Here is a 20320-nt window from a genome sequence, read left to right as displayed (position 1 = left end):
AATTAATATTAATTTTTCTATCTATGCTCTATAAATGTAATATATAATATCAGACTAAAGTATTATACATTTCTTTTTTTCTTTTTTTCTTCTTTCATCAATAAAATCAAATTCACCATTATTATTTCTTAAATTATAATTACCACCAACACCACCACCACCATTTGAACTATTAAAATTTCCATAAGGATTATTTTCATAATTATCTTCAGTTAATGGTTGATCCATTAATACACTTGAACCTAAACTTGAATTTTTCATATGATTTCTTCTTGTTGTTGATGATGCAGTACTTTTATTTCTTATATGATCATAATTCCCACTGTTATTACCATAATTACCTGAACCATTATTACTAAATCTTTTACTTATTCTTTTTCTTTTACTTGTTTCATATTGTTCCATTATTTCAATTTCTTTTTGATAATGATTTAATGCAAAATTAAAAGTTTGTCTTACATTTAACATTGTTTTTGATGAAGTTTTAATATATGCTATAGCTTTTATTTCTGTTGCTACTTTATAAGCTAATTCATCTGATATATCTGATTGTAAATCTGCTTTTGTACCAACTAAAATTATAGGTACATTAGGACAATAATGACTAATTTCTGGAAACCATAATGATTTTATATTTTGTAAACTTGTAATACTATTTAAAGCAAAACAAACAATTAATAAATCAACATCTCTATAACTTAAAGGTCTTAATCTATCATATTCTTCTTGACCTGCAGTATCCCATAATTCTAATTCAAATATTTTATTACCTTGAGGTGACATTAATGGAACAATATAATTTTCAAAAACAGTTGGAACATAAATTTCAGGGAATTTATTTTGTGAATAACTTATTAATAAACATGATTTACCAACTGCACCATCACCAACAACAACAATTTTCATTCTATGATTATTTTTTGATTTTATTGTTTGATGATTTTCAATTTTTTTATAATTGGGTATTAAATTTGCATCATTATTAGATATTAGTTTAGGTTTTGAAGTTGATTGTTGATATAAATCTTGATTATATTGATTATTTACTGCTTCATATGGATTAAAATTTGATTGTGATTCAAATTGAGGCAGTGAAAAATTAGAAGGAGATTTTGAAGAAATAAAAGAATTTCTATTTGAAGGCATTATGAATTGAATTTAATCTTGTAAATGCTTGTATTGAGAATGAAACGAATGAATAGTTATTATTATTATATAGGGTTAATCATATGAAACTCGTAAAATAAATAGATTATTAAGTATATATAACATCTATTAATTCTCTCTCTGTCTTGATATTTTTTTTATTAATGTTTTGTTTTTTTGTACCTTAATTTAATTTATTTATTTATTTATTTATTTATTTATTGTTACTAAAAATAAAATGATATTTAAATATAAAGTATATACATTATACATACACATATAATAATATCAAATGAATGTTGAAATAATAAACTCGAATATGATTATTTAATAACGATATTGACATAATAATGATATGTTATTTTCTCATTGTTGAGGTATTAATTAGTTGAATTGAGTGGGTTCCTCAGTGTAAGTTATATTTTATGTATCTATGTTACTCTAAAGTTACAAAATCGGAGATCAATATGAAATACTGGTAAGTATTTATCTCTTTAGACTATCAAATGTCAATATCTAACAAAAGCGAGTGATATTACATTTTCACAATATTTCAACGGTTTGGTGGAGAGCGCGAAAAAAATTTATCAAAAGTGCATGGGTCTAATCCATTTGATTCTATTTTAATTTTGCTGCAAAATCTGTCAAAATTTTGCTTCGAACCTTTCACCAAACTTATTGATCAAAATCTGCGAATTTACTGTAAAACATACATTGCGGCTTAGAAGCTAATGCTTACGACGATACTATATAGAGTTGAGGCTTATGCAATCTACTCTTTTTTTGAAAGTCTCACCAAATATTTCTTGTCGGAGTTGAAAGCTCATTCATATTCCTTTTTCAAGTCTTAGAATTACACACGATCTATTAATTCAAACGTTTCAGTTCAAACGTTTCAATATTTAGTTGTAAAAAGCAATTTTATAATCAACAAGTTTTAAAAGTATTAATTAATAAAAGTTGTGTTTTTAAACCAATAAAAAATTATTCCACAAATTCTTTCCCCACTTTTTTTTCCAAACGAGATGTTTAGATTCAATTATAACTAAATAATAGTTTTTCCGAATAATATTCCATAACAAAAAAATAGAATGAATTATTAACTACTATATTAATGAACATCTAAGGTACTAAATCTTATCAAAATCAATAATGTGTTGAATGATCAAATAAATAAGTTTCATAATGCTTAATGTCTTAAAATTAAATCTTGATATATTAAATTGGGTTGTTTAATTCTATTAAAGCTAAAATTTAAATCTGAATTCCAGATTTATAATTTTTTATTTAAAGGACAAAAGGAAAAGCCGCATGATAGACACAAAAACGTTTTTGATATTACACATAAAATAGAATTTTCTATAACAACTTTCATGATATATTAATTTGACTGATGTTGCAATATGATCTTTGAGAGTTATGAAAGTCGATGCTTACTTCAGAAACTTTAAGTTTGAAACCTCTAAAATTTATCTGAAAGGAAATTTCAAATTGACAGTAAGTATTTCCCTGTTTCTAAATTTAAAATCCGGTAATTTTTTCTAACAATTTTTTAATTCGTTTATTCGTTTGCTTTATTGTTTTCATGTGCAAAAAATTATTAACAAAGTTAAAGAAAAAAAAAAATTAAAAAAAAGTTTAAAAATTTATAATTTCTTTAAAACTTTACACATTTTTATTTTTTTTAATTGAGTATTTACTTTCTTTTAATACCAGGTTATACTTCTTAACTATTTATATATATTCATAAATTTTTCAATGTCTATAAGTAAAAGACTATATGAATTAGCTGTTGTGTCAAATTCATTATTGAATGTTACAGAAGGTTCAGTAAAAATACTAAAAAATGATGTTTATAATTATATTCAAAATAATTATATACTAAAAACTATACGAGATCAAGTTGATGAAAATAAACCAATGTGGGATGAAACTCAATCTATATCAATAAGAGCTAGACTTAATAAAGAAAATTCCAAAAATCCATTCAATAACACTGGTCAAACGCGTGCATATTCAACTAAATCATTTTATCCTGGTGAAGAAGTAGATTTAGATGCTCCAACTATCAATCCAACAACTCCTGTACAAATAACAACTATAGATCCAGCTTCGTCTCCAAATTTCCCGAAACCAAAATTAAGAGAACATCAACTACTACAAAGTGAAATTCCAAGTTCAAGATTAGCAAGAATATTTCATTATGGATCATTAGCTGCTGGAATGGGATTGAATGCTGCAACTCAAGGTTTGAAAAATTATGCTTCTGGAGAATCAATGACTATGAAATCATTATTTTTATCACCTCAAAATATAGAGAGAATGGCAAAGAAATTTTCCAAAATGAGAGGTGCAGCTTTAAAATTAGGTCAAATGTTATCATTTCAAGATTCTTCAATTTTACCAAAAGAAATTCAACAAATTTTATTAAGAGTTCAAAATTCTGCTCATTATATGCCACCAGGTCAATTGGAGAGAGTTATGGTTGGAGATTTAGGTATGAATTGGAGAGAAAGATTATTTGCTTCATTTGATGATGTTCCAATTGCTGCTGCCTCTATTGGTCAAGTTCATACTGCAGTAACAGAAGATTTAACTCCGGTAGTTGTGAAAGTTCAATACCCAGGTGTTGCTAATTCAATAGATTCTGATTTAAATAATTTATTAATGATTTTAACTGCTTCATCATTATTACCTGCAGGATTATTTTTAGATAAAACTATTGCAAATGCAAGAGTTGAATTAAAATGGGAATGTGATTATATAAGAGAAGCTCAAAATTTAATTAGAATGAGAGAATTTTTAAAAGATGATGAAGTATTTGAAGTTCCAAGAGTTTTTCATAATATATGTGGTGAACATGTTTTAACTATGGAAAAAATGAAAGGTATTGAAATTGTTAAAGGAAATTGGGATCAAAGTACAAGAGACTGGATTGCAACTAATATAATGAGATTATGTTTGTTAGAATTAAAAGAATTTAAATTTATGCAAACTGATCCAAATTGGGCTAATTTCTTATATAATGAACAAACTCATAAAATTGAATTATTAGATTTTGGTGCAGCTCGTGATTTTAGTGAAGATTTTATTACAAATTATGTTAAAGTATTAAGAGCTGCAGTTAAAAAAGATGCTAAAAAAGTTGAAGAAATATCTCATGATTTAGGTTATTTGACAGGATTAGAATCACCAGCAATGATAAAAGCTCATGTTGATTCAGTAATGTGTTTAGGTGAAGCTTTTTCACCAATTGATAATAATGGGCAACCTTTCAATTTTAAAAAACAAACAATAACTGATAGAGTTAGAGGTAATATTGGATTAATGTTGAATGAAAGATTAGCACCACCACCAGAAGAAACTTATTCATTACATAGAAAGTTAAGTGGTGTATTTTTGTTATGTGCAAGATTAAATGCAACTGTTCCATGTGAAGATTTATTTAGAGAAATTGTTGGTTATGAAGATTAATGAGGTTTTATGTAAAAATATAAAATAATAGAATGATATAATAATAATAATAAATATGATATTACGATTTAATGTTTTTTCAGTTTTTGATAGTTTTTATCCTGTGTATCTTTATGTAACAACTTTGAAAAGAAATTGAAAAACAATTTATGATAATTAGAAATATGTAAAAATCTGACCTATTGATGGACTTAATCTTTTGACATCACTGCCCTGAATAAAAATAAATTAAGCAAAGATAATAAATTTTCTTGGTTCGAGACGGAGATAAAACAAAATAAAGTTAATTTGAAATTAGTCTAATTTTTAAATCTAATTTTTTATTAAAAACTATAAAATTGTATACACAATCAAAATCAATTTTAGGCTTTTGACAACCAATTACAAATAAATTAGTACATGTACGGCAAACCAAATGGAAGCATTGAAAGTCCCGACACAACAAGGTTAGTAGAAGATACAAGTTTTGATTCATTTGCAACAGAAGAAATACATAATCAACCACACGATTTAAATGATGAAGAACAAACTATTAAAATTGATGATTTATCCAATTTGCGGTATCAATTTAGATCTAATAATTCAATACCTAGAAAATTTATAGATAGGAAAAATTCAGTTATTATTGCAAATACTGGAGAAAGAGTTCATAGAAATATTACATTTTCTTTACCACAAGATTTTGAAACACCTCTGGAAGGTGAACCATTACATTCTACTACTAGATTTCAAAATTTTTTACAACTACTAAAAACTACATACAATAATGATATTTTCAGAAGTGTATTTAAATGTTCAATGGCATATTTTATTGCAAGTTTAGGAGTTTTTGTTCCTCGATTTGATGATTTTTTAGGAAATACTGATTCAAAACATATTATTGCAACAGTCGCGGTATATTTCCATCCAACAAGAACAAAAGGTTCAATGAATCAAACCATGATGTATGTGATAATATCAATTATATTCAGTATGACAGTATCATTTGGATGTAGATTAATATCTGCAATTTTTTTCGTAAAGGGAGAAGATGAAATTAGTCATTTTATTGATTTACTTATTAGTTCAATTGCATTGGGGGTTATTTCATTTTGGAAACAAAAAACTAATAAACAAACTTTTAATACTGCTTGTTCTTTAGCATGTATAACAATTGTTTCTTGTATTGTTAAAGAAGGAAGTTTAAATTCTGGTGAAATTCCATTGTCAAGAATATACTCAACTTTTCAAGTTGTGGTTACTGGTAGTATAATTTCATTTTCTTGTTCTTATTTACTTTGGCCTGTCAGTGCTACTAATCTACTTCGGAAAACAATTCATGAATCATACAAGAATTATTCATTGGTGCTTCTAACATTAACTAGAAGATTTGTTGCTGGTGAAAAATTAAATGCCCAAGATTCATTATTGATTGAAAAATTAAAAAAACTGGTTAATCTTCTTCATCAATATTTAGAAGAATCAGAATATGAATTAAGGATTTTGGGAAAAGAAGCAGAATGGGATTATTATAAAGAATTAGTAAATGCAACAATATCATTAGCTAGACATTTACAAGCATTAAGTTCAGCAACAAGAATGCAATGGAGTTTACTAAATAATACCTCTGATGACAATAATAGTACAGCATCAACTTTAAGAAGTTTTAAATCTAGTGAATTTAATATACCTTCAATTGATTCAGTGCGGGCACAAGATCAAGAAGAAAATAATGACATGGGTTCATCTTTACAATTATTTGATTTATTCGTATTCCATTTATCACCATCTATAAAATCCTTGGTTTTCACAATGAGAGATGTTTTGAACTCCATACCTCCTACATCATTTGAAAGTTCCGAAATCTACCAGCACTCATTAATCAGTGCTATAAAAATGTATGAAAAACGACAAGAATTATCATTTGATCATATTTACAATCAAGAATCTTTTACTAAAAGTACAAATTTCAATTTTAAAGCAGAGCAAGAAGAAGTTGCCGCTTGTTGTGGGAATTTCGCAACTTTACTATCTCAATTTGCAACTGAATTACTTTGTACTTTAAAATTATTTGATGAATATAGTGCCGCTATAAATAGTCCACGAAGTTGGCCTTGGTTAAGTTTTAAAAAATCAAAAAGTTTTGATGATTCGACTAATGATACAAGTTTACATGCCGCTTTAGATGATTTAAGAGATCAATATGGGTTAAAAAAGCATAAAGCTCCAGTTTTTGATTCATTTTTACAAAGATTGGGTTTCAAAGTTTGGGAGAATTTGAAAGTTTTAAAAAGAGCTGATGTACAATTTGGAATTAGAGTTGGATTAGGAGCTGCTTGTTTATCATTGTTTGCATATATCCCCGAGACTAGAGATATATTTTTAACTTGGAGATTAGAATGGGCATTAACTGTTTATTGTATTATGATGAATAAATCATTAGGAGGTACCACAATGACTGTTAAATGGAGAATTCTTGGTACATTTATTGGAGCATTTGCTGCTTATTCTATATGGAATATATTTGATGCTAATGTTTATTTTTTAGCGATTGCTGGGATTTTAATATCGATACCTTCATTTTATATAATCTTATTTTGGAGTGCTAACAATGCATTTGGAAGATTTATTTTATTGACTTATAACTTGACAATGTTGTATTCGTATAGTATGATTCAAAAGGATTCTGAAGATGATAAAGAAGGTGGTGATCACCCAATAATTGGTGAAATTGCTTTTCATAGATTTGCTGCTATTTCCATTGGTATTATATGGGCATTAACTATGGCAACTTGGTTTTTACCAAATAGTGCAAGATCAAGGTTGAAAAATGGTTTATCTATTCTATGGTTAAGATTAGGTGTAATATGGAATAGTGATCCTTTAGAGTATAATCCAAATACTATGGAATTAGTAGGATTTAAAGCTGAAGAAGGTACTAATAAGATCTTATCAGAATGTGAGACATTATTAAAGCAAGCACCAGTTGAATTTAGATTAAAAGGTGTTTTCCCCACTCAAACATACTCGAAAATTCTAAAAGATACCTCGGGGATTATAGATGCTTTTCAAAATTTAGATCTTTTAATCAAAGTTGATCCAGTGTTAACAGTGAACGAAGAATACGTTTTAAAATATATCGAGGCTGAAAGAAGCGAAGTTGAACAAAGAATCTTTTTAGTATTTTATATGCTTGCAAGTGCAATGAAATTAGGTTTCTCATTACCTAAAAAATTTGCATCAATTGATCATGCAAAAGATAGATTGTTATATAAATTAAGTGAAATACGTCAACAACAAGATACTGGTTTAAAATTAAGAAATACTGATTTTATTTGGTTATATTCATATATTTTGGTTGCTTCTTCTATTTCTGAACAATTAGATAATATAATGGTAAATATTAAAGATTTATTGGGTGAGATATCAGAGGATAAATTTCAATTAGTTTAGTTTTGTAGGCGTTGATAGCTTTTAATGATACACATAAATTTATAATAATATAGAGTTTACTTGTCTTGTCGTAGTTTCTCTTAAATTTGCGTCAGACCTCATATCTTCAGGTACTATGTTAAATTTCGTTAATTTCTTAATTTAATTAGAGAGCATAATAATTAATTAATTTATTAATATAAATATTATAAATAATACGTAAAAAAAAAATATTCAATCGCCCTTGATAAACCTGAAACATCAGCTTTTTTATCACTACTTTCATTAATATCAATTCATTAATACAATATGGCTTTGACTCCTGATAGCAAAGTTTCTGACCAACTTAAACAAAGTTTAATGGCTGAAATTATAAGACGTTATGGAATAGGACCAGAAGATGCACAAGATATAGCTGAATATATAATTTATTGTATCGTGTCAAATAAAAGCCAAGATGTTATTGTTACAGAAGTTAAAGAAATAGCAGATATTCCAATAGATTCTGAATTTGTTAGTCAAGTTTATGTAGAACTTCAAAATATTGAAAATAGATTAGCTCAACAAAATCGTACAAATTATAATCCTACTTCAACCACACATTCACAAAATCATCAACATCCACAAGTAAACTCAGTCACTCATATATCTCAAGATTCATATCAACCACAATCAAGAACCCAATCTCAAGTCAATCAACCTTCAAATCAAGAGTATAAAAAACCAGAAGCTTCAACTTCACGGGTCACCAATAGATTTTCAAATACTGCATCAAGAGATTCTTACAAACCTTCCTCAACCAGAGATACACAAAATACATCATCAGCAAGGGATAACTACACTCCATCATCAGCAAGAGATAATTATATCCCATCTTCATCAAGAGATCCTCGAGCGTTGAATCGATCATCATCATCAATACCTCCAACTGGTCCTAAGAAATTAAATGAAAAGGAAAGGTTGGCGTTGAGAAGCAAAAGATTTGGTGTTGACTCAACTTCTTCATCATTATCATCTAGAAACAAGATCATTAATGGAGGTATTGGAAAAAAACCAACAGATCGTTCATCAATTTCAAAAAGACCTCCACAAGTTACAAAACAATTAGAAGCTTTTGTTGCCTCAGGAGGTAAAGATTCAAATAATACCACTAAATTTGTACCACGTCCTCCAAAAGGTAGATGTCCAGATTTCCCGCATTGTTCAAATAAAGAATGTCCCTTTTCTCATCCAACTAAAAATTGTTTTGCATATCCAGATTGTCCAAATCCACCAGGTACTTGTAATTTTATACATCCAGATCAAGATCAAGAATTAATTGCTAAATTAGAACAATCAGAAAAAGAATATGAAGCTAAACAAAAGAATTTAATAATGCTTGAACAAGGTTCTTGTAGATTTGGTTTAAAATGTGCAAAAGAAAATTGTCCATTTGCTCATCCAACTCCTTCAAATGCTGATGCTAAAATAGAAACATTAGAATGGTGTAAAGATGGTGTTAATTGTCAAAATAAAGAATGTAACAAATCACATCCTCGTCCTCCAAATGCTGAAATTAAAACTTTACCATCACTGACTCAAATAGCTTTAGAACAATGTAAATTTGGTATGAAATGTACCAATTATAAATGTCCAAGAAGACATGCTACATCTGCTGTTCCTTGTCGTGCTGGTGCTGAATGTAGAAGATTAGATTGCACTTTTAATCATCCATTAGCTGAACCATGTCGTTTTGGTAGTAATTGTTCAAGTGCAATGTGTATGTATCAACATCCAGAAGGTAGAATTACCGCATCACATCATTGGACAAAAGATGGAATTAGTGATGCTCATAATGGAAATATTGAAACAAATAATCGTCAATTTGCGGTCAATGAAGATCAAGTTATGGAACAAGTTGCTCAAGATTAAATCAACAAAATCATATATAATATATAGAATTTGTACCTAAATCTTATTTAATATTACATCATCAGCTGTGATAAATTCCAGCTTTACTATTATTGTTTAAAAGAGTTTGCGACTACATCTGTAAAATTAAGTTTTTGAATAGTATTTATACATTAAATGACATCTAAAATAAATTAGTATCTTTTTTTACCAGAAGCAGCTTCTTCAGCGTAAATTTCTAATGGTGAAGCAACTAAAGGAGTTTCTTTCCATAAGTTTGGAGTTAAGAAACCATAAGTGTTACCAATAGCAACGAAAGCAGCTTTTAAGGTATTTTCAGTAGTTCTAGTAGAACCAGCTGATGAAGTATAAACATCTTCAACACCTGCTAATTGCATTAATTTTTTAACAGCTGGTGAAGCAACAATACCTTTACCTCTTGGAGCTGGGATTAATCTAACAGTAACTGAACCACATTTACCAGTAACTTTACATGGTAATGAGTGTGGTTGACCTAAATTAGAACCCCAATAACCTCTTCTGATTGGAATAATTGATAATTTAGCAATAACAATAGCGGCTTTAATGGCTGAGGCAACTTCTTTAGCAGTTTTAATACCTAAACCAACATGACCGTTTGAATCACCAATAACAACAACAGCTTTCATTCTAGTTCTTTGACCAGCTCTAGTTTGTTTTTGAACTGATCTAATTTTCATAACTTCATCTTTTAATTCTGGTAATAATAAATCAATGATTTGAAATTCTTTAACTGGTAAGGAATGTAAATAAATTTCTTCAATAGTGGTGATTTTACCAGCTTTAACTAATCTACCTAATTTAGTAACTGGAGTCCATCCTTTTTCTTCACCATCTCTTCTTCCTCTTCTTGGTCCTCCTCTTCTTCTACCACCAAATTGTCTTTTTGGAGCTTCTGCTGACATATTTATATTTGATAATTAACTTGTCGGAATGTTACTTGGAAAGCCGGGGTGTTGGTTTTCAATCGACTAGTATTTGTTTAATTTATTAGAAATTGTCTCAGTTCTTTCTGATTGTAAATTTTCAAAATAATCAATACTTTTTTCGTTTGGTTTTGTGTATGAATGTTTACAGCCCTATTATTAAACTTGGCACGTGATGCTAAAGGCTTTTGAACAGCTTATAAGTCATTTATCAGTAATACACTTAGGTAACGGGGGTGCTAGACACAAGAAGAGGGAATGATTATAAGGCTGACTGTCATTTAAGGAAGGCAAATCTACAGCACTACCGTTGTCGATGACTTTGCTGTTGGCTAAAAAAGAATTGTATTACTATTTTTTGTGTCACCTATTTAATGTGTTTTATTTGCAACCAAATTTAGCCCTCAACCTAGTGGCAAAAGATTTCTAACTTAGGTTTTCTCTGGTTTGATTTCTTCACTTCAATGGATAATAATCCTATTTTTACTACTCTGCACTTTTTAGTATAGCTCACTCTTACTCGCTTACATTAAATTCAATCAAACTGGGATCATGTTTTTACGGAATTTGGTACTTTAGTACTTTCAACGTAAACTCATGGCCCCGAGATCATTAAGTGGCTTTAGAACCAGTCAATGTAACCGTACTTAAAGAAACTGTCATTCATCTCGTACTGTTTTGTAAATTGTTTCAAAGCAGTTGGTAGCAAATTAAAATCTAGTATGATGGTAATGTATTTAGTCGGCAATTACGAGAAAAAATTAAACAAACACTTGTTGTGGTCTGAAAGCAAAAAGCGAAATAGAAATACTATCGTCTGCATGATAGACCACTGCTTTAGAGCCATTTCAAACAGGTTTTTCTGTCTTTCATGTTGTGTGATATGCATTACCTTCATGTTTTTGAAATAAAAAAGTGAATACTTAATATTTATATTCTTTATTCGCAGACATTTTTGCACGTGATTGTTATTATTTTAGTTTGCTTCTAGCCAACATTGTGCTCGTAGTTGATTAAAGACTGTAAGAATCGTAAATATTTATTAAATAATACGTCATTTTCCGGGGTCTAAGAAATTATAATAAAATTGTTAAGATAACATATCACAAAACAAGCAGTTTGATTAAATTTATTATATTTTAGAAGTAGTCAGACGACTATTATAATGATTAATTATCAGCATCTGAAACTCTAATTTGTTTAAGGCATTTATTTCAATACTTTAAAAGCGAGCTCTATTTTCAAAGTTGTGTTAAATCAATTGCTCAAAAGTTTTTGTAAGTAGTAAAGTCTTGATAAAAATTAGTTAAGAGCAAATTCAGTTCTTACTTGATAAATAATTTTTATTTATCGATACAATTCCAAATACAATTTACTTTCGACCAAGTAATGATAAAACTTAAGCAATGTAGTTCTAGTACATAGAACGCTACAATAATAATTCTATCTTTATATTTAATTTGTTAATAAAATTAAATTAATTAGTTTTAAAATTTTTTTTTTTTTTTTTCAATAATTGCTATTACCAAATTTGTGATAAATTAAATGACTTTTGTAATTCTTAAATAAAATTTCACATTCAAACTCATCAATAGTATGAAATAATTTAGTACATACTCAACATAGATTGCTGTTATATAGTCAACGAAATTGGTCGTCTTACTCAATTATGTAGTAATCTTTAACAATATAAATAGTAAAATCTCTATCTATTTGTTAATTATTTTATAGAAGAAAATTTCATCCCCTTAATTTATTATTTATTAGTATTATCATAGAATTTTCTTTCATTTTTATTATTTTAATTTTTATCAAAATTACAATTTTAAGTTAAAAATTTAAATTATTTAAAACAACTTTTCTTTTTCCATCAATTGACAACAACGATAAGAACTTAATTTAATCAATTTATAATCAATCAATTCAAGACTTTGTTCAATATAATTAACACATCCAATTGATAAATTAATTTATAATAATTCTTATATTTAAATTTCTTTCAAAAAAATTCAATAGCAAACTAACGACTAAATAAATCAATTTAAAATGGCCAACCATCACAACGCTCCATCAAACGAACAAATCAAGAAGAACTTGAAAAAAGACGCTGAAGACATCAAATTAAAGGCTCAAGAAGATGCAGCTGATGCAGCTGAAGAAGGATCCAAAAAAGTTAATGAATTAAAAGCAGAAGGTTCAAAAACTGCTAAAAATTTACAAAAAGAAGGTTCAAAAAAAGCTGATGAATTAAAAAAATCAGGTGAAGAATATGGTGAAGAATTAAGAAAATCAGGTAAAGAATTTGTAGAAGCTGTAAATGAAAGAGGTGAAGTTATTTATGAAGCTATAAATGAAAAAAGTCAAGAAGCTTATGATGCTGCTAAAAAGGAATTTAATCACTTAGAAAAAGAAGGTAAAAACATTTTCAGTCAATTAAGTGCTTCAGTTCAACAAGGTGCTCAAAATTTTGGTTCATACTTACAAGAAACTGGTAAATCAATCTCAAAAACTTCTCAAGATTTATTTTCAAGATTATCAATTGAATTACAAAATCCAGTTGTTCTTTCTCAAATTTTTGTTGTAGCTGGTGGTTTAACTGCTGGTTATTACGGATATTTAGAAAGACATAGAATTAGATCAGATAATAATGTTGTTGTTGGTTTACATGCTTCCATTATTACTGGTTTAGTTTTACTTGATGGTTATTTTGTTAGTAAATACTACCCACAATACGATAAAAAGAGAACTATCTAATTACAATTGATATATAAAGTTATGGCTCAAATTCGGAGTACTTCCATTTCAATTGTTTATTGAGTTCTTTTGTATACATTATATAAGTTAAAGTAATCTATTTTTCTTTAATAGATAAATCATCACAACAAGATATTCGTAGCTTTGTTTGTCTTCACAATTGTCAATTGACATTCTCACAAGTTAAGGACGTTTTTTATTATTGAAACTGAACTGCAATATTATATTTCCGTGTATAAAATCCTCGTTTTGTGTTTCTAAATTTGTCGTACTTATATTTTGCAACTGATAAAACTTACCCGAATTATTCCTTGAGCTTATATAGATAAATTTTTTTAAAAGACATGGTTAAGCAACGATTATATTGAAAAATGGGCTCTATTTGTTCAGAGTAAATTTATTATATTTTAACAAGGAAATTTCACTTTGTTTAAATATGGTAAATCTGAAAAATTAGTGTTGCAAATCAGTGCTTCTTTTTAGTTATAGTTTATTTTGCAACAAATTTCAACTTATCAGCCGAGAAAATAGTGAACTCGAAACTAACCATTTTTTGACTATTATTATAATTGGTAGGTTGTAACCTTTTACATTGACGTTGAATCTAATGTTCTTAAAAAATTTAATTATACTTACGTAACAAAATTATATATGAAAATATATAGCTATTAAATGTGGTTACATGGTCAGTGTCTAAACTATGAGAAAGCTAAACTAAACAAATTCTACTCAAATGGGCTTATTATACATATGTAAAACTTTTCTTCTCTTGCATTGAATATATTTTTAATATTGTGACCCTTTTACTCTGAGACTAACAATATGTCTTGCTACTCTATGATTGATCTTAACACTCATCTCATTTGCGTTAAAATCGATAATTATACAAAAGCTCATTTTTCTTTTTCCACATACTACCTTTAGCCAATTGGGGGTAAATGATATTTGAGTTTTCCATTCTTGTATGCTCCAATTGATCTTTCCAAAATTATTTATAAACTTTGTAATAAATTGAAGGTGATTATGGGAGATGAAAATATACTAAGAATTTGTGTATTCCAAGCGTGTGTTTACTTTTGTAATAGTCGTGGTAAACGTTAATTTTGAATGATCAAAAAAACCTTCTATTTCTGCACAAATTCTTACATCAATACCGTTAGCTCGAGTACACAAATACGGCAATACAAAAGTTTCGTTATTGTTTGTCAATTGAAACTTAATTTTATAATAGGGCTTAGACTTGATCAAGTATGTATGACTTTTAAATTATATTAGGTAGTTAAAAATGTCAACAACATGCTGAACAAAGTATATAATCGAAAAGATAAACTATTACTCATGCGGCACTTTTACCAAGCAAGGTAAACTAAGTCCTCAAATTTTCAAAGTTAGGTGAGCTAGACGTAATGTTATGAGAACAATTAGAAGATTTCTTTCTTGGCAAAGGAAAATAAATGTCATTTGACGTATCAAAAAATGCATCAAATCCCCCAAATTGATCCGCATTCTCTTTTGTCCATGTTCTTATTGTTCTATATTTAACTTTTTAGCGAAAAATTTAAAAAGCTAAAAAATTAGTAGTAAGACCGTAATGCAATGAATAGTTAGAAAAAAAAGATGAGTCAATAATTAAGTAATTGAGCACTAACTGTATTTGGAGAATCACATCTAAAACATGTATTAAATAACTATATAAATCCTATCGCGCGAGAACAGACAAATCTCTATTTTCTAAAAGTACCTAAAGAACTCAATCTAAAATTATTCAAAACGAAAAACAAATTTGTCTCATAACAAATTGAGTTGATTTGACATTTTTTTTCAACCATCCTCAAAATTTTATAATTTTAAATGAAAAGCTTATATACAATTTGTCATTTAAATTTCCTTTTAATTCTGCATATGATAGGTAGAATAAATTACAAACAAATATACTTTAAAACATCAAGCATTGCATTAAAGAAACAAAAACTTTAAACTCTGTTCTGCTATAGGGGAAAATATTTTACCGGTTTTACTCATTTTAAACTTGTGAAAACTCTAAGACGGAAAACAATATGATTTACCCGTATAGACTATGAAACGTAGGTTTTAAAGTCTAAAATATGAACTCCATAGTAATACGTACGTATGAACGCAAATTTAGTAATGCAAGTTTTGTATATAAACAAAATCAATTTGAAGTAATTAGCATATGATAACTGAATAAATCTTATCAGCTTTATACTTTTTTAGACAGACCTAAATTTATGAGTGATTCGAGAAATATTCTTCCCAATACTAAAATTCCTTTCATTACAAATTCGGCAAATTGATCACCCATGAGTAACCAACTTTTTTTAATTGACAAACTAAAAAATTTTAAATTTAAACCTTCAATTACTATGATCATATTTTTCTTGGATCATTTTTCGAAATTTTGGTACCTTATTAAGAATATTACAAAAGTAAAATATGGTAAAGTATTGAAAAGTAGTCTACAATTTTGAGATATGATCAAGTCTGCGGAGAAATGACTTTATTGAAAGTAGATCGCACCCTTAATTAAAATTACGGCTAAGTTGAGCTTGTGTTGCTTAAATCATGTATATGTATCAATTATTATTCTCCTAATGAGATTTTCGTACTGCGTTTTATCTTCAAATTTCTACTTTTTGTTGCCGTACGATTAAACTTAATCATCTTCCCTGAGATACGAATTAGGATTTGATTTGAAACATATTGAGGTGGATAAATTATTTCCCAATTACGATCAAAAGTTAAAGTTTGCATTTGGTTTCTTTTTGATCTTAATTATGTTTAAATCATGGTTATGATTTTAAAATTTAAGTTTGAGTAATTAGGAAATAATAGGAAATTAGAGGGGTAGTAGAGAGGGGCTGTATTTTTTAAACTTTAAAAAACCGAAGATCGAGGAAATAATTATTTCTGCATAAGTTTTATTCAGGTTTTGTGACTTGAATTTTTTATAAGTGTTAGATTCAATTTGTATTATTGTTAATCCTCAGGCAAATCACTTATCAATATTACCAGAAAATTCGTAGATTTTATCCAGTTTGACAATGCACAGTGACATGTTTCAGCCAACAAAAATCATTTTAAGTCCCCATATACTATTTGTAATGTCCAAATAATTTGCAAGTTTGGTTTAAACCATTTCACTAAATTCAAAATAACGGCATTTTAATGAATAACAAATTTATAGGAGTTCACTTTCCTTACGAATAACAAAAACAATAAAGATCTAATTTTCAAATTAGACCAAAAAACTATTTTTTGATACAAAATCTGTTTTTTACATTCTCCTTAACGGTAAATCATTCTTTAAAAGGGAAGGCAAAAATGACAATCAAACGGCAACTCAAATTTGAAGTAATTATTAACATACAGTAATAAAAAAAAAAAAAAAAAAGAAATTTTTGATCTGTCAGTTAATCTTTTTTTATTTTTTTTTTTTAATTTTCTAGATTTATCAAACCGAATTACAAAACATATATCCTTTCATTACATCTTACGGCATTAAAAAAAAGAAAGATGATGCATTGATTGGTGCCGTTTTATCATTCATAATTCAATTAAATCGAGAACCACTGGGTTAGCAAAACGTGGGTCCTTTTCAAGCATTAAGTTGACCGCATTCAACACTAATGTTTTTTTGAGTGTTTATACTATTAAGAACACATTTTATATATGCTTATAAATTTGACTACTCTGAAACTTAAATCCTACTTGTTATTGTATGAATAGTTTTTGTGCCAACAATCCGAAAGTCAAGTTCTTAAATCCATAAATATAATAATTACTTGATAATGTTTTAAATTTCCTTCATTTGCATCAAGTAAAGTCTAAAATGTGTGGCATTAAACGTGTTATTTAACAATAACTTTCCCTCCAAATTTAATCAGTATAGTATCTAAAACTCTTATTGAATAAAAAGATAGCAAAGACGTATCTTGATACATTTTTAGAATGCTAAGTGCCTTAGTTTTGTACTTGCTTTTTTTGTGCCGTATATTTAAGGTATAATTTAAGTTTCTCTAATCTGCAAAGTCTAAAAATTGTTATTCTTGATGTATACAAACCTATTTTGGCTTTACATATGCACATGTAAGGTTGGTTTTGTTAAAGGAAATCATTAAATTTTATTTTCTATTTTTACGTAATTATTTATACATCCATTTATACCTAAATATCGTCATATGAGGTAACAATCAAGTATGTATTGGTATTTATCATTTATTAAGACTTTTGTAACGTAATAGTACTGTAATAGTTATTCTTACCAGTAATGTTTTTCTGACTCGAGCTTATAACTCGAGCATTATAAGACTCTACTCTCGTACTTTAATATTATTTATCAACTGATTATAACTTGGCTCAAGAGACAAATGAAAAAGACAAATTTGTAGAGAAAGTTATTGCCCATAATCGCCCGAAAGCTGCAGCTTATCGAATCAAGAAATTTTGTACGAACATTGGAAACTTTAGCCAATTCTTGATTGCGTATTAATTTACAATATTCTGTGAGTGAAGAAAGTTTATTTATTACAAGGCGACTTTATGAACGTTTCTTCTTTTTATTTCTTCCAATCCTCTACTCATAAGAAAAGAGAGTTTCTAAATTTACAATTTCCTAATAGAGCTAAAGCGTATCTGTAGTAACCTAACCTTTGACGGAGAAACTCCATAATTTTTGCTATAAATTCTTGCAATATTGTTGAAGGAAAGCCTTCCCCGATTTTTAGAGTTCAATACATTCGATGGTTGTTAAGTTAATAGACGAACAGATTAAGTCTATTCCTATTCCTATTGTTATGCTATTTGCACAGCCATTATAGTCAAAACCGTCTTATTATAAGTTGATAATGAAAAACCAAATCAAACTTCGAGACCAAAATCAAGAATAATAAAAAAAAAAACAATTGAAAAAGAAATTATACTTTTTTAAATCAAATAAAAAAATAAAAAAATAAATAAATAATTTAAGTAGATCTGCGAAAGAAGGAAATCTTTTTTTTTTTAATTTAATTTTTTTTTGTTTTTTTTCGAAATGTATAATTAACCGACAGATTTAATATGCTGTATCATTTTTAAAATCTGTCGGAAATGTACCATAAAAACTTATTTATTCATCTTTTTTATTCTACAACAATACAAGTCATTAACTTTGATTCATTAAACAAAGCAAACATAGCCTACTGAACATCTAATTAAACTTTATCATAATCAAAAATTATTCTATAGGCGTAAAGTATATTCATCGTAAATTTTAATTTTCAAACATTTTAACAATTTTAGTCTTTTAATTTTTTTTAGTAAGACTTAGTTTTAAAAAATAGAAGGTTTCAAGAAGAAATTAGATGGTTACGGACAAGAAACTAAATCCTATTGTTTGAATTGGAAGCATAGAATTTTCGATGAATTGGAATAAAGATTACTCCAATAATATATGATTGGGACGACAAAACCTTGTATGATCAAACGATATGGATTTATCTGCCATAAATTCAAAATCATTTGAACTACCTTCTGAAAGAAAAAAATATATAAGAAAAAGAAATCATAACCGGAAAAATACCAAATTTTTTAAAGTTTTCTTCACGATTCAATTTCTCTCAAATTATATTAAAATTTCTTTTTTTTCATTTTATGAAACTTTATTTGTAATTATAAAATTAAATCAATCAATATATTTTCTGAAAGTCAATTATTTTGAACATAATTATCAACTTTAAGAAGGTAATTGTAAAAATAAAATGATGGATAATCAGTTATTCGGAATAATTAATTAATTCGGAATCATTTACTTTTCCTCGAAAATTAATTTAGTTACTAAAAGAAAATATACGTAAAAAGAAAAATTGAACATAACAATTACAAAATTATAACAAAATGATTAAATAATGCATATAAAGATTTTAAATTCGTTTTTAATAATGATTTTGTCCTATTATCAAAAGGTACCTCCAATTTTTTTTTCTTTATTTTTGACTAACTCCCCACCAATTAAATTTGTTTATTGTTATCATTTTGTGCTTTAAATAGAAAACACAATAAAAATCAATAAGCAAAAGAAGTAATAATTTTATCCAGTTTACCTCAGTAATAAGTTACGAAGATGATTCTTTTTAGTTACCTTATTAAAATTAATTGATAATACTTGTTAACAATAATTTATTTTATTACGTCAAAAAAATTTGAAAGAATTAAAAGGGTTTTATAATAATTAAATATTAGTTTCAAATGCTTTTTTTGGAGATAGGAGATACGAGATCTCTTAGTAGTATTATCAAAGTGATAACTTGAATATCAAGTCTACGAAATATTTTTCAAACGCACAATTACATTCTTCTCTCTTTGTTTCCAAAATGCATGTACTGTACTGTACAGCAATTTTTCTTTTCGAAGGAATTTACATTATAAACAATACGAAAAATTAAAAATGTCCAAACCCCTGGCTGAAGTAAATAAAAAGAAATGATTCTTGAAAAATACAAATAGTATACTAACCATATTAAAACAAGTTTAACTCAAATACAGTTGTAATTAAATATCGTGTACCATAATAATATATCAACTAATTCAATGACAATGATATCTAAAATAGTCATCAAAGTTAAAAATTTTAATGGCTATAATTTAAAAAACTTTAATTGTTACATAATTATTAAAAAAAGGGT

At 27.4% G+C, this 20320-nt stretch overlaps 6 protein-coding genes across 6 annotated transcripts; 4 read left to right on the top strand and 2 right to left on the bottom strand. All coding sequences in view use genetic code 12, as the record gives it.

The window, feature by feature from the left end:
- Window positions 1–54: 54 nt before the first annotated feature.
- Window positions 55–1146, bottom strand: CRL1 (Rho family GTPase; the record flags this gene model as incomplete). Its single annotated transcript, XM_051761617.1, has 1 exon — window positions 55–1146. One exon carries the CDS (start codon window positions 1144–1146, stop codon window positions 55–57), a length of 1092 nt encoding a protein of 363 aa, XP_051621663.1.
- Window positions 1147–2904: 1758 nt separating this feature from the next.
- On the top strand, window positions 2905–4620 carry ABC1 (protein kinase; the record flags this gene model as incomplete). The annotated part of the gene is made up of 1 exon (XM_051761616.1): window positions 2905–4620. The coding sequence occupies one exon, from the start codon at window positions 2905–2907 to the stop codon at window positions 4618–4620; it is 1716 nt and encodes a 571-aa protein (XP_051621662.1).
- Window positions 4621–5019: 399 nt separating this feature from the next.
- On the top strand, window positions 5020–8052 carry KGF54_001265 (uncharacterized protein; the record flags this gene model as incomplete). Its single annotated transcript, XM_051761615.1, has 1 exon — window positions 5020–8052. The coding sequence occupies one exon, from the start codon at window positions 5020–5022 to the stop codon at window positions 8050–8052; it is 3033 nt and encodes a 1010-aa protein (XP_051621661.1).
- Window positions 8053–8340: 288 nt separating this feature from the next.
- On the top strand, window positions 8341–9942 carry KGF54_001264 (mRNA-binding protein; the record flags this gene model as incomplete). Its single annotated transcript, XM_051761614.1, has 1 exon — window positions 8341–9942. The coding sequence occupies one exon, from the start codon at window positions 8341–8343 to the stop codon at window positions 9940–9942; it is 1602 nt and encodes a 533-aa protein (XP_051621660.1).
- Window positions 9943–10115: 173 nt separating this feature from the next.
- RPS21 (40S ribosomal protein uS5) lies at window positions 10116–10865 on the bottom strand (the record flags this gene model as incomplete). Its single annotated transcript, XM_051761613.1, has 1 exon — window positions 10116–10865. The coding sequence occupies one exon, from the start codon at window positions 10863–10865 to the stop codon at window positions 10116–10118; it is 750 nt and encodes a 249-aa protein (XP_051621659.1).
- Window positions 10866–12932: 2067 nt separating this feature from the next.
- KGF54_001262 (uncharacterized protein) lies at window positions 12933–13640 on the top strand (the record flags this gene model as incomplete). Its single annotated transcript, XM_051761612.1, has 1 exon — window positions 12933–13640. The coding sequence occupies one exon, from the start codon at window positions 12933–12935 to the stop codon at window positions 13638–13640; it is 708 nt and encodes a 235-aa protein (XP_051621658.1).
- Window positions 13641–20320: the final 6680 nt, after the last annotated feature.

Source organism: Candida jiufengensis (genome assembly GCF_024610255.1).
Source record: "Candida jiufengensis strain CBS 10846 chromosome Unknown scaffold6, whole genome shotgun sequence".
Classification (NCBI taxonomy): Eukaryota; Fungi; Ascomycota; class Pichiomycetes; order Serinales; family Debaryomycetaceae; genus Lodderomyces; species Lodderomyces jiufengensis.
Note: the sequence above shows the minus strand (reverse complement) of the source record. Positions and strands in the feature narration are given on the sequence as shown.